The following is a 13630-nucleotide window of genomic DNA, read 5'->3' as shown; positions in this document are numbered from 1 at the left end:
TTTTATTTATCAAGAAAAATATGTTAATGATCTTGTCAAAAGATTTGGACTGGAAAAGTGCAAAAAGACCGACATACCGATGTCAAGTTCTTTGAAGATAGACAAAGATGAAGAAGGGAAGAAAGTTGATCAAAAGCATGTACGGGAGCATCATTGGTTCACTCCTTTATCTTCCGCTTCTAGACGACATCTTGTTGAGTGTTTGCATCTGTGCTAGGTTTCAATCGGATCCTAGAGAATCCCATCTCGGTGCTGCGAAACGCATCATTAAATACGTTGCTTCATCATCAAGCATCGGTCTTTGGTATCCTAAGAAGGGAGACTTTAATCTTAAGGATATTCGACGCGAGATCTGGCCGGTTGCGAGTTGATAGAAAGAGCACTTGGGAACTTGCCGGTTGCTTGGAAGCGGGACGGTGTCTTGGTTTTCAAGGAAACAAAGCACTTGTGTCTCTTTCAACAACGAAGCGAGTATGTAGCTCAGGAAGCTGCTGTTCGCAAATTCTATGGATAAAACAACGGCTAAGAGACTTTGAAATTGAAGACTCATGCACGGAGATTAATTGCGACAACACCAGCGCTATCAACCTCACCAAAAATCCAATTCTCCACTCAAGAGCAAAGCATATAGAGATTCGACATCACTTTATAAGAGATCATGTTTAAAATGGAGATGTTTCAATTCAATTTGTTGACTCGAAGAATCAACTGACGGATATATTCACAAAGCCTTTGGAGAAAAATCAATTTGAGTCTATACACTCCAGACTCAACATTTTGAGGTATGAGGATATCAAAGTCTAAAGACTTTCGAGACTCGAGACTTACAAGACTTTATCGAAAGATAGTCTTGGTACGTCCGTCGTGTAAGTCTTTCTCTCTTGAATCTCATCTTGAAAAGGTACGATTGTCAGACTGTGTTTAAATTGTTGCTATATTTAATTGACGTAAATATTGCATTGTTTCATTTTCAAAAGGGAAATTATTTTTGAAATGGCTATTTTTGCGGAAAAATACAGTTATTTTGAAAAGGCATATTTTTATTTCCTTTATGACGGTTCGTTTATCCCTCTTTTTAAGCGATCGTGAACTGTCGATTCCTCTTCACTTTTCTCTCAAAAACCCTAGAAAGCATCGATCTTCCATTCTGTTTGTCTTCTTCGTTTAATCCTCAAAAGTTGTCATCTTTCAGGAAAGTCAAGCAAGGAATCTTCCAAAAACGAGAAAGATGTCATCTTCAAGAAAGTCTTCGAGAATTGCAAGTAGGGGACCACGGCGGATGAGTGAGGGGCCTACGCACTTCGATCTTGCGAAGATGAAGTAACTCCCAGATCGCAAGCGAGCCCACAACATTCTCAACAGCGTCATTCTCCTCCATCTAGTCCTCAAGGCGTTGATCATCAACAACAGGAAGAAATCATCGAGGATGCAGACCCTATGTGTTAGAAGTCGAAAGAGGAAGATATCAGCCAATCAAAGTTTCCATTACTCGGGCCACTCTTGAAGCTGGTGAAGGACGGGAGAACAGAGATGAAAAGATCACCTACTTAAGGATGGGTGCATTCAACATCTTGCTTCACAAGATTGTGATTAATTGCCTCCGACCGAAATCAACTTCCAAGACGATGTTTCAAGTTCGAAGCCAAGTTGATGTATGCCATTCTCTTTGGAAAAAGGTTTTCTCTCCCTCACCTTTGTGATGTTTCATATGTATAGAGCAATGATGAAGGACAGAGGTCAACTCCCTTACCCAAGCCTTGTTACGAAGTTATTCAGACATCTGAATATTCAGCCTCCACAAATCTTTTGTGTTCGACCATGCGATCATATGGTGGTAGGTCTGAAAATGGTGACCAAAATGCGTCGAAGGGCCGAGCAAGGAGTTGGAGAAATTCAAGGAGAAGACTCCTGCAAAATCTCATCAAATATCTTCGCAACTAAGAGAAAAGGGAAGGAGCCCATGGTTGCTCCATCCAAGAGAAGAAGAGCTCTCCTTGTTGAGGATGAAGATGATGAGGAAGACATCACTATCTCTGCATTGGCTTTGAAGAATTTAAGTCGTCCTGTTCCACAGAAAGAATCGGAGCAAATGACGAAAGAAGCAGAGGAGAAGGAAGAAGAAGAAATAGAAGAGGAGGAAAGACCTAAAGAAGAAAGAAGAGAAGAAGGAGAACCTGAAGAACACTCTTCTCCACCTGTAGGCATGGAAACAGGGGGAGATCAGGAGAAAGGAGTGAAGTCTTCATGTCCTGATGCAAGTGAAGGAGTCGATCGCTCACCAGCGAGACCCATATGATGTTTATGCATCTCAATTTCCAGAAGAAGGTCATGAAGTTTCATCGCCAAACCTGCAAGATTATGCTGATCTACCATCATCGCATTTACTCCATCGATCGAGCGAAGCAAGTACTCAAACCGAAAATGGAGCAGATTTTCACGAGAATCATGGATATTCTTTTGGAGATGCGAGGTCAGATTTATGCCTTGGGATGCGAAGTTCAAAGCTTGAAGAATGAAGGTCAAGCTTCTTCATGTTCATTAAATGATAAAATGCAAGCCCTCTCTGTTCAGAATCAGGCCAATGCCAAGAGTGAGGAGATTGCACAGCTAAAGGAAGACTTTAAAAGGCTGGAAGGCATCGTTCGATCTATGGAAGATTTCCAGCTTGTCCGCGTTCCCAAGCAATCTTAACTTCATCTCATCCTTTTTAATGATGACAAAAAGGGGAGAGATGCAAGATTTGATCAAAAAACCTTTCATTCAACTTTTAATTGTTTTTGTTGGATTGTTTTGTGGTTTGAATCTGTTTGACTTTGGTTTGTGTCTGGATGAGAACTGAACTAGACTTGGACTTGACTACTTCTATTAACTAATATTGATATCTTATGGATGGCTTCATCATATACTGGACTAACCTATTTTCTGTGGTTGCAGATTCTAGTGTTATTCTGTTAAGACATTTACCTCTATAAGATATGCATATGTGTTTAAGAAATTTTTGCGGAGTCAAAGATATCCAAATCTGCGGGAAAGTTTTGTCACCATCAAAAAGGGGGAGATTGTTGGAGAAATCTTCTTGAAGTGTTTTGAAGTTGACAAATCGTTTCTATCGACTAGTCGAAGGCTTGCGAGACTCGCTATTTAAAGTCTGAAGACCTTGGGACAGCCAGACTCAAGACTCAAAGTCTATCCTCATTGTCAGTCTCTAATCCGTTGAAGAAAGGTTATCCAGAACTGGATGTTTCGTTGATGATTTAACCTCATCAACTGGAGAAGATCTCATGGCTGGAGAAGACATAAACGGAGTCCTTTGATTGATCGAAGATTGATTCGATAATTGAAGATCCGGTGATTGCCTAAATATTATTGGAAGGTTCTGCTTATGGAAACCGAGATCCTGATTGTATGGGCGAACAAGATTGATGGGCTATCAACACGTTCCATTAATAGCTTGGACAATCTTCCTAATTGATTCCGTCCAACGGGTAGATTGGAGGAATTCCTTTGGTAAGTGCCAACGGGTATGATGGCATAAAGGAATATATAAGGAAGACTGTCTTAGTTGTTCAAGGAGTGCGCGATAGAAAAATTCCAAAGTCTGAAGCTCCTTTTTGTTTAGACAAATCCTTTGAGCGAATACTTGTATACGAAAGAGAGAGTCTATATTTGTGAGAAATCTTGAAGAGGTGTGGTAGAACATCTACACTTTGTGGAATCAAGGCAAAGCTGTCTTTGTAACCTCTTTCTTGTTCATGGTGGAATCTAGCCAATAGGATGTCAGTGAAGAAGAGTGGACGTAGGCTTAATATAAGCCGAACCACTATAAACCGCGTGTTAAATTTTCTCTTCTCTCAGTCTTACTTTAATTATCGTTTTACCCAAACTGTCTAGTATTGTGTTATTGCTTGAGAAAAATTCTTTATATACCTATTCACCCCCCTCTAGGTACTCATACTAGCAATATCACCAACATCTACCAGTTTTTGGTTTGTGTTTCTATGTAATAACAAGCTTGGATATAATGATGTCAAAAGAGTATCGCTATGCAGTTTGAGCACTTCATATAAATATCATTTATTTATAATTACTTAGAATTAGTGCTTTATTCAAAATTGGAAAGCTAAACAGACAGTGAGACGGATAGAAATTATCAAACCAAATCAAGCAACTTGCTCCTTAAAAAAATATAGTCGTTGCAATGTTAGTTTATAGGTTAATTCAAAGGGCGGTAGAGAATATCCTTCACTAATGTGGAATTGGTCCTCTTCGAGTTTTATTTTTAATCTCAATAAATCGTGAATTATCTGTGATGAGGTGGATCGACTAACGCATCGCGCACGCCTTCCATTCACTCCATTAATAATTAAACTATGCGCACGCCTTCCATTCACTCCATTAATAATTAAACTATGGGCACGCCTTCCATTCGCTCCACTAATAATTAAACTTGTTATAGAGCTTCCCCAGTTAAATTTTACCCACCGATGCCGTACGCAAGAAAGAATCTCCTCTAAAAGAAAGCGAGTTGAGGTACAGGTCCAGGATATCATCCGGATCCGGGTCTCAAAACCATGGGAAAACTGCACGTGAAGGTGGCCGTGATCGGAGCCGGCATGTCTGGTCTTGTTGCAGCCAGGGAGCTCTACCGAGAGGGGCACCAAGTGATGGTGTTCGAGAGTGGCAGCGATGTTGGAGGCACGTGGCTGTACGACCCTCGGGTCGAATCTGACCTGCTGGGGTTGGATCCAGGCCGTGATGTCGTCCATACCAGCATGTACCGATCGCTCCGGGTGAACCTGCCGAGGCAACTCATGGGTTTCTCGGACTACCCATTTCTCAATAAGGGATGCAGCGACCTGGGAAGCTTCCCGGGTCACGAGGAGGTGCTCCGGTTCTTGCACGGCTTCGCAGAGGATTCTGAGCTGGTCGAGCTGATTCGGTTCAGGCACGAAGTGGTTCGGGTCGAGCAAGCCATCGAGGAAGGGCGGGACCTGTGGGCCGTGGAGTGGCGGATGCGCGGTGGGGAGGAGGCGGCAGGCATGGAGGTTTTTGAGGCTGTGGTGGTTTGTAACGGCAAGTGCACACAACCAAAGATTGCTGAATTTCCAGGTACGTCGTCTGATCTGACATTATCCTTGTTGAATTGCTTCTCTTCGTTGATATTGCGATTCAGCAGAAAGAGAACTTGCATTATAATGGAGCTTCGGATTTTGACCGGTCAACCAAATTGGGCTTGAGTTCTCTCCTATTCATATAAACCCTTTTCAATTCCAATACTCAATTCCAAATATAAAAACCACCCTTCCCAATCTCTATACGTAGACCGATCAAAAAAAAAAAAAAAAAAAAATTCTCTACGTAGGATTACTTTGTGGGTCCCAAATGTGCGAAAGTTTAGAGTATTTCCCCATACCCTCATTCGTATGAACTTTTTTTCCCATAATAGATTACTTTCAATCTTCTTTTTTTTTTACTGGCAATCTTATTTACCTATTAAGAAAATTATCACTTAAGCATTTATGTGGCATTTCTTAAATGATCGATTTTTAATCTCTTTCAATCAAGAGAGATTCTGAAAAACTAGCATGTTTGACGGCACAAAAAAATGACTTTTTCTACCCAACGTTCAAAACTGTATATGATAAAATAAGGTTTCGCATGGAAAAAAGGCAGCTATGCTCAAAGCTAAAACCATTATAATTATTTTCAATACAATCGTGTAATTTTATTTAAATAATTGCATGTTATACATGATCAATTGCTAAATAAGCATTCTTTCAACATTTTATATTTAAAATTTTATGCCCAATTAGCATTAGAATAAGCCTTTAACTATAAAGTAGATTATGCTAGAAAGTGAAGACTATGAAATAAGATACCATGAACATCACAAAGGTACGAAGAAGAGCAGCAAAGTGAATCGTACGTGGTATGGTCATGAGCTGACTGACTATGTGAACAACATAGGTGATCTTAGGATGAGTAACAATGAGATGTATGAGGCTGCTAACCAACTGGTAAAGTGTAGGATTCAAAAGAATAGTTCTATCGTTGTCATCAAAATTGGCATTTGCCTTAATAAGAGTTGTAGCAATCTTGGAATCATTGAGATTCACTCAAGAAATAAAATCAATGGTATATTTCGCTTGAGAAAGATAATAGGTAGAGGAATTTGAGTCAACCTCCAAGCTTAGAAAGTAACTGAGTCACTCGAGTTCTTTCATTTCAAACTGTTGACTAAGATACCGTTGGAGTTTTGTAGTACCAATATGATAATCACTAGTAATAACCATATCATCTATTTACAATGGTAGTGAAATATACCCACGAGATGTTTGTTGAAAGAAGTGAGCATTGTCATGGATAGGGGCAGCATGGTTTTAAGGTAAAATCAGGAACTAGAGAACTGGCTTGATTAGAACCGGTTTGGTTCTAGGGTCTGGTAAGACCCGGTTCGGTTGTTGGTTTCATATTTTGTGGAACTTGTACAATGTGGTTTGGTTTCTAGGTAAGGAACCGGGATCGGATTGGGAAGCAAATCGGGAACTTACGAAGGGAAATATTGGGTTGTACTAATGAGTTGACGGAACGATTCAAGATGAAAGGAAAATCTTTGCGGAAGGTTCAGGAGGCTTCAAGGTCAAGAGTCCTTTTTTTTCGACTTAGAACTCTCTCCCCGCCATCCTCTTGGCTCCGTTTGTTCTCTATTTTCCTTTTACATGAGGGTGCTGCTTTGGGTCTTGGCTTGGTGAGGTGTAGAGCACGATCGGGCGGCCTCGCTTAGGGCCTTCACAGCCAAGAACAAGGCGACCTTTGCCCAATTTGGGCAAGGGTTTCATGGCTGACGAGGGTTATTGGTGATCCTCGCCAACCCTAAAAAGAAAAAAAAAACCAAAAAAATTCAAAAAATAGTAATAATAAATATTTAAAATATTACAATATTAACATAATATTAAAAATTTATCCACATCACGTCGGTAGAGTCACGTCAGATGACCGGCGTTGTCACGTCAGACGACCAGCATCCACATTGGATTTTCCAGCAAGGCAAATGAAAATTGACATTCAAGTAAACAAAAGAAAAGTTTTGACATTCAAGTGAGTGCCGTACGAAAGTTTTGACAATTCTAGTGTTCTTCTCCTGGTCATGTTGTCTGTGTGTAATGAGAAGAATGGCTGAGACAGACTCTTGTGGGATCTGCCTTTGCTCGTTTCTTCTCTCTCTCCCCTTTAATTTCTCTCTTTGCTTCTACTTTCTTTTCGTCCATCACATGCACCCATGACTTTGCTGTGCACGTGCTTCAGCTCTGTTTGTATTTGATTCTCAGTATATTAATATGTACGATGACAATCTAGATTTTTAAATTTCGTGTTTTAAACAATTTATTGTTTATTTTATCTTATGTTTATCTTTTATGAATTATTGTTAATGACAGATGAGAAATTTTCATTTTTGTTGTTGTTGTCACTTTCATTTTGCTCAACTAAAATGAAGCAAAAAAGGAAATCGGTCAGTTCTAAGGTAGATCCTAAAACCAACCTTGAAACCTGTGACAGGATAGGTTATATGTTTCGAAAAATGGCGAACTAGTTATGACGGGTAGGTTTTAGGTTTTAGATGGAACTTGGATAAAATCTGAAATTACTCATCCCTAGTCATGGGGTCTGGAGTTGTAGTCAAGATATTCCATGGTGGAACTAAACTTAGAATAACATGCATGAGGAGCCTATTCCGGTTCATTTAATGCTCTTAGTAAATGACATACTTTACTATAAGCATGGGTGTACCTAGGAGGAGGTTCCACATATACTTTCTCAGTAAGGTCAAGGCATTTTTACCATTCATCTGGAATAGAGGCCTTTGTTTAATAGAGGCAACAATAAGAAGACTCTGAACAAAAGTAAGACATTCAGCTGAAGCAAATGTATTTTCATAGTTAATCATATACTCTTGAGTAAAGCTTTTTGCTACGAGCCAAGCTTAGTAGCGCTCCACCATACCATTTATCTTAGTCTAGGTTTTATACACCTATCTACAACCTATAACATAATTTTCAAGAGGCAACTCAACCAAATCTCATGTACAAGATTTGTTTAAATGAGCGCAACTAGTTTTCCATTACTTGCTGCCAAAGAGGATTAGATTGAGCTTCTTTGTATATGCGAAGCTCATGAAAAAGAAGAAAAAGAAAAATAATAATGAAAATCACAAAACCAAAAAGAAGGTTCACTTATATGGCGGAACGACGAACAAGAGAAGAGAGAATGACCAAGGGTGGAGAATTTGTGGATGGTGCAGACAAGCTAGGAACTGTTAAAGTGGGATCACCATAGTGACTTGCATCAACATTGGGAGAGCAAAACTCCAAAGAGGAAGATTCAATTGTTGTATCTTTGGGAAATATATGCACAAAAGCACTAAAGAAGGGCGTAGCGGGAGAGGAGTTGAAGGGGCGAAGTGATGAGAACATCTTGTGCTCCCAAAAGATAATATGATGAGGTTGCGGAGACAATTAGAGATAGGATCCCAACATTGATACTCTTTGTGCTCAAAGTCATAGCCAAGGAAATAACATAGATGTGCATGAGGCTCTAATTTCGTGTGTTCATTTATAAGAAAATAGATGAAGAAAAGTATTGCCAAAGACTTGAAGAAGATTGTAATTAGGAACATTGCCAAATAAGCACTCATAACGAGAGATATCACTTATGATAGGTGACAAAGTGTGATTGATAGAGTATACAATAGTATGAGAATTCTCTCCCAAAACTATTTCTGATACGACGTTGAGATTAGAAGGTTGTGGATAACATCTAAGATGTGTCTATGTTTACACTCTATTCGACCATTTTGCTGGGAAGTTGCTAGACAAGAATGATGAATCATAGTGCCATTTTTAGAATAATTTGAAGAAATTATGTGTCTCTATATTTCATGCCATTATCTACACAAAAGATCTTGATGTTTGATAACATTGTGTTTTGATCATGGCAATAAAATTGCGATAATGTGAGCTAGTTCATATCGATACTTCATAAGATGGAGCCACATATAACAAGAAGGATCATCCACCAAAATCACAAATAGTGAGATCTTCCCATAGTGGGAGTAGGAGATGGGCCCCAAGTAGTGTAGTGAATTAAATCAAAAGAAGCACAAGAGACAAATTCACTAAAATCAAAAGGTAAAAGCCTGACATTTTCCCAAGTTACATGGCATGTAATCAAAATGTTTATTGTCAATAGAATTTAGATGATCACTAGAAATCAAATGACCTAATATAGAAAAAGAAACATGACCCAGACGAGAATACCAAATTTCAAATGATACTATGCTAGCACAGCTACTAAGAGCATTCGAAAGCTTTAAGGAGATAAGCTCAAATAGGCATCCAACTTTATAGTCTATCCTAATTATCTGCTCTTTTTTGTGAATCCTGCACATAGTTGTCCTACATATATATCAAGTTCAAGGAAAGTCTAGGAACCAAGAAAGTGTCAGATAATGACACGTGGGCATTGAAATGTTTCCAATATGACTAATTAGCATTTGTGAGTTATTAGCTACATAGATAGAAGGTATTTGTGTAAGTAATGACTTTTGACTTCAACATATTGATGTTTGAAATCATATGATTGCCATAGGTAGAATCAAAGAATCAAGAACTAGAAATGACTAGAGTCATAGATTTAAAGTGCTAGAGACAGAGGAATTAAAAAATTCTTGAAATTGCGTTGTAAAATCCTCTGAAGATAAAGTAATAGACGGGCTACTAGAAGAACCCTCGATAAGGGTGGCAACAGTGGATGAGTGTGAAGGTGGAGTTTTGTGTTGGGATTAGTTGTTTGTCCCTATAGGTTGCCTAGGTTGTCATTGATAGCAAGTGGAAGATGAAGAATTTAGTTGTCGTCTTGTATTGTAAATGTAAGATTTTGAAGGACCATTACCAACTATTTTAAAAACTTTAACTATTAGATAAATGTGTGATTTATTATATTTATATTCTAACACTCCCTCATGCTTGTTGTGGTCTTGTCTAGTATTAAGTGTAGAACTTTAATTAAAGAGGTAAATAGAATTTGAAAAGATTCAAATACAAGACTTCTAGCTTTGATAACAAGTAAGATTTTATGAGATTATTGCCAACTGTTTTAGAAGTTTAAGCTATTAAATGGAGGCGTAATTTATTATTTTAATATTCTAACAGTAAATATGACTAGTTGAAAGTGTCCAAAAATGACTTAAAGCTGAGGCTTTAGTGAGTTTGAAACCATAGTACGTGGTGGTGTGTGTTGGGCGTTCGGCCTTCGGGTTTGGTGAAACTTTAGGATCTCATACTCCTTAGGGTGAGGAGTCTAGTGATAGTGGTGGTTATCCAAAATAAAGTCTCCAATAGCAACTAAAGTTGCGGGCTTGGAGGAGATATGAAAGGGATGCAGTCAATGTCATAAGGCTACGTGAGGCGATGCTATTTATATGGTTGGTGTCATGATGGTCACGACGGAGTAATGCAGCCTATGCAGTTGGCATTGCAAACGAGACTCGATTGCGCTTCTCTCATACAATAAAGCTTAGATACCAAGTGAGAGTAATGCAGAAAATAGAATTTGAAAATTTTTGGCATATCACGATGTGATATAAAGAGCACATAAGCCCATTTATAGATTTTATATGATGACTATCTACACTAACTGAATACTGCAATATTAATTACAATTATTTAGAAAGATATCCAGAATATCATAAATAATCTAAATATATCTAACATTAACTTATTTGCTTAATTTAAATTGTTTGGCAAAAAAGTGGACTCGAACTTTTAAATATATGTGTTCTTTTTTACTGTGAATTCTCCTCTTTCTTGCTCACTTACTTTCTCAATAAAAAAATCCTTTTCACAGGGAGATCTACATGGCAAGGAGAACAACTACATAGTCATAATTATCGAGTTCCTGAACCATATAAAGATAAGGTATTGTTAAAATACCTTCTTTATTTCCCAAGAACATGATCTATGAAATTTCTTGGACTATATCCACAATCAATTGGTTTATGTAAACCAAGCCTCTAAAGGGAGTAGTAAGTGTTAATCATCATCACAAGCCCTCTATCATGATTAATGAGGCGTTACAAACTCCATCACATAAAGTATTGACATCCTTGTTAGTATCAGTATCTATCGTCCAATGATACTCTCCTCACATGACGTGTAATTCGGTTAAATTCCATCCTCTTCAGCATTCTAGGAAGAGACCTACATGGATAGTACTTTGTCTTGATTTTCTCACCCCGACGATAGCCCTTGTCGGGATGGCTAGGGGCTTAACTTTCTTCGAAACAAACATCTATTTGAGGCTTTCCTACTTCGGCCTCGTACACAGGTCGAGTCTTTAAAATGACATCAGTGATTATCTTTGGAGTTAAATGGATTGTTACTTATGGATCCCATTGCAAGCGCTTTCTCATGACTTAAAATAATGTGTATGTGCCTTAATGTTCTCGTATAAATGTTTTTCACTATTTTGCACCACAGATTGTGTTGATAATAGGAAGAGGGACTAGCGCAGGTGACATAGCCAAAGACATCTTACCTTTTGCAGGAGAAGTTCATCAGGCCTCAAGAGAAACAATTTCCCAAGTTGTGGATTTAAGAAAAGTCGCTGGGGTCTTCCAACATCCCATGGTACTTTACATTTTATGTGTTCCCTCATTTTCTTATTGTGACTAAGTTTAGATGAAAATCCAAGTGATGTGATCATACCTAATCTGAGCTCAAACTCATTAATCGTGTCTTGTCTTCTGGCAGATTGCATGTGCCGAAGAAGATGGCAGAGTAGTGTTCCAAGATGAATCATCTATATATGCAGATGTCATCATCCATTGCACTGGGTATCAAAAAACATATAGTTCTCCTCAATTACTTGAGCATTTCTTTACAGTCATACATATATGCGCGAGCGTGCATGTTCTATCTTGCTTGATATATATGATCCTCATGTTGCAGATATAGATACCATTTTCCATTTCTAAAGACAAAGGGACTCGTGAGTGTGGATAACAACCGCGTGGGGCCTTTATATAAACATATTTTCCCGCCAAGCCTAGCTCCTTGGCTCTCTTTCATTGCCATACCCTTTCTGGTATATTTTTTATGAAGTTTTTTTTTTTCCAATCATGTAGACCGAGTAGAGATTAAGGCTTTTCAAGAAGAAAGTCAACTAATGAAAAATAGCAAAAGGTCAGTTAGTACATATATTGAGACAAAGAAACAGCTTTTTCTCTATCACTTGGAGATTCGGCCACCGATTTACTGATGTTTAAGTTCAGTGATGTAGAAATTTTTCTTTCAGAACAGTTGAAAATGCAAAGAAAGGAAGAGGGAAAGAAAAAAAAAATTCAATATTGGATGTCTTCTGCCATACATAAGATTTAGACATTTCATGAAGACATGAGTTTAGAATTGTGGAAGCAATTAAACATATTCGTGTGGATTCTTCTCCGAAATTTTGGTGTAATCCCTTATTTACACAATCTCTCGATTGGTCTCAACTGTGAGTAGACTTTTCCGGCACCACTTTGTGAATTACAGTCGAAGTGGGTGGCCAAGGTTTTGTCTGGAGAATTGGTGTTGCCAAGTGAAGAAGATATGATGTCTTTAGTTCAAGAACATTACCAGCGCATCGAAGAGCTTGGATGGCCCAAGCATTGCACTCACAGACTTGAAGGGGGAAAGGTTGGAACTAACTTGTCAATCCTTAATTCATTGTGCTTTGCCTTTTCAATAAATTAGTTTACATTCACCGTTGGAGGAATGACATGGGTTTGAAATTAATCTTTTAATCAAATTCTTCCATATGTCAATTATCCAACATCGAGTGTGGAAATTCTTTCTTAATTCCGGTTAAACTTACCTTTTTAGATATGGATATTATAGTCTAACCAATTGGTAAATATACCAGGAACCTATTATATATAATTAACTCAATCGGGATCTTAAGATCTAGTAGAACTTACATGAACCGGCCATCTCTAATGTCTAGATTCAATTTAATACATTTATTACACCCATATAATAGTTTCTCGCAAATGAACAGTTGACAAAATCCATAATAGAGCTAAAAAAGCAGTATGATCTCCGAAAGTATTATTGAATTATATTGGCCGAGACCATCTTATTAACTATACAATGAGGCTCCTTTAATTTTTTGTTTCCAATACGAAAAAGTTGATGTTCTTTCATGTGCTTGATAGTTTGAGTACGAGAAGTGGCTTGGGGATCAATTGGGACTCCCATCCATGGAACAATGGAGCGAAAATATGGTTCTCATTGGACTCGAATTGGGCAAATTCCTGCAATCTTCTCACGAAAATTGGCGGGACAACTGGGATGTTGAAAAGTGGATGCAAGAAGAAGGGTTTGGCAAGAAAATTCGTTGAATTGTTTCTGAGCATCATTCGGAATTCTTATAACCACTTGAAAGAGAAAAGAGAGTTAAAATAGAACAACAAGGAGTTTGATATGGAAGTGGGGCATTTTTTACCTTTCAATGCTCATCTGACTCTACATAAATTTTAAATTGCATTGGTTGCATTTCAAATGTAGATACATTTATATATACATGTAGACCT

At 38.2% G+C, this 13630-nt stretch overlaps 1 protein-coding gene across 2 annotated transcripts; it reads left to right on the top strand.

Annotated features, from left to right (window-relative positions):
* Positions 1 to 4462: 4462 nt before the first annotated feature.
* LOC104442263 (flavin-containing monooxygenase FMO GS-OX-like 2) lies at positions 4463 to 13628 on the top strand. 2 transcript variants are annotated; one of them, XM_010055622.3, is made up of 7 exons: positions 4465 to 5109; positions 10903 to 10973; positions 11535 to 11684; positions 11808 to 11890; positions 12006 to 12141; positions 12561 to 12734; positions 13253 to 13626. In XM_010055622.3, the coding sequence occupies exons 1-7, from the start codon at positions 4572 to 4574 to the stop codon at positions 13436 to 13438; spliced, it is 1338 nt and encodes a 445-aa protein (XP_010053924.2). In that variant the 5' UTR covers positions 4465 to 4571; the 3' UTR covers positions 13439 to 13626. The 2 variants fall into 2 exon arrangements, with proteins under 2 accessions (XP_039167111.1, XP_010053924.2); XM_039311177.1 differs by lacking the exon at positions 10903 to 10973 and having other exon boundaries at positions 4463 to 5109; positions 11602 to 11684; positions 13253 to 13628.
* Positions 13629 to 13630: the final 2 nt, after the last annotated feature.

Source organism: Eucalyptus grandis, chromosome 4, assembly GCF_016545825.1.
Source record: "Eucalyptus grandis isolate ANBG69807.140 chromosome 4, ASM1654582v1, whole genome shotgun sequence".
Lineage (NCBI taxonomy): Eukaryota > Viridiplantae > Streptophyta > Magnoliopsida > Myrtales > Myrtaceae > Eucalyptus > Eucalyptus grandis.
This window is presented reverse-complemented; position numbering and strand designations above follow the sequence as displayed.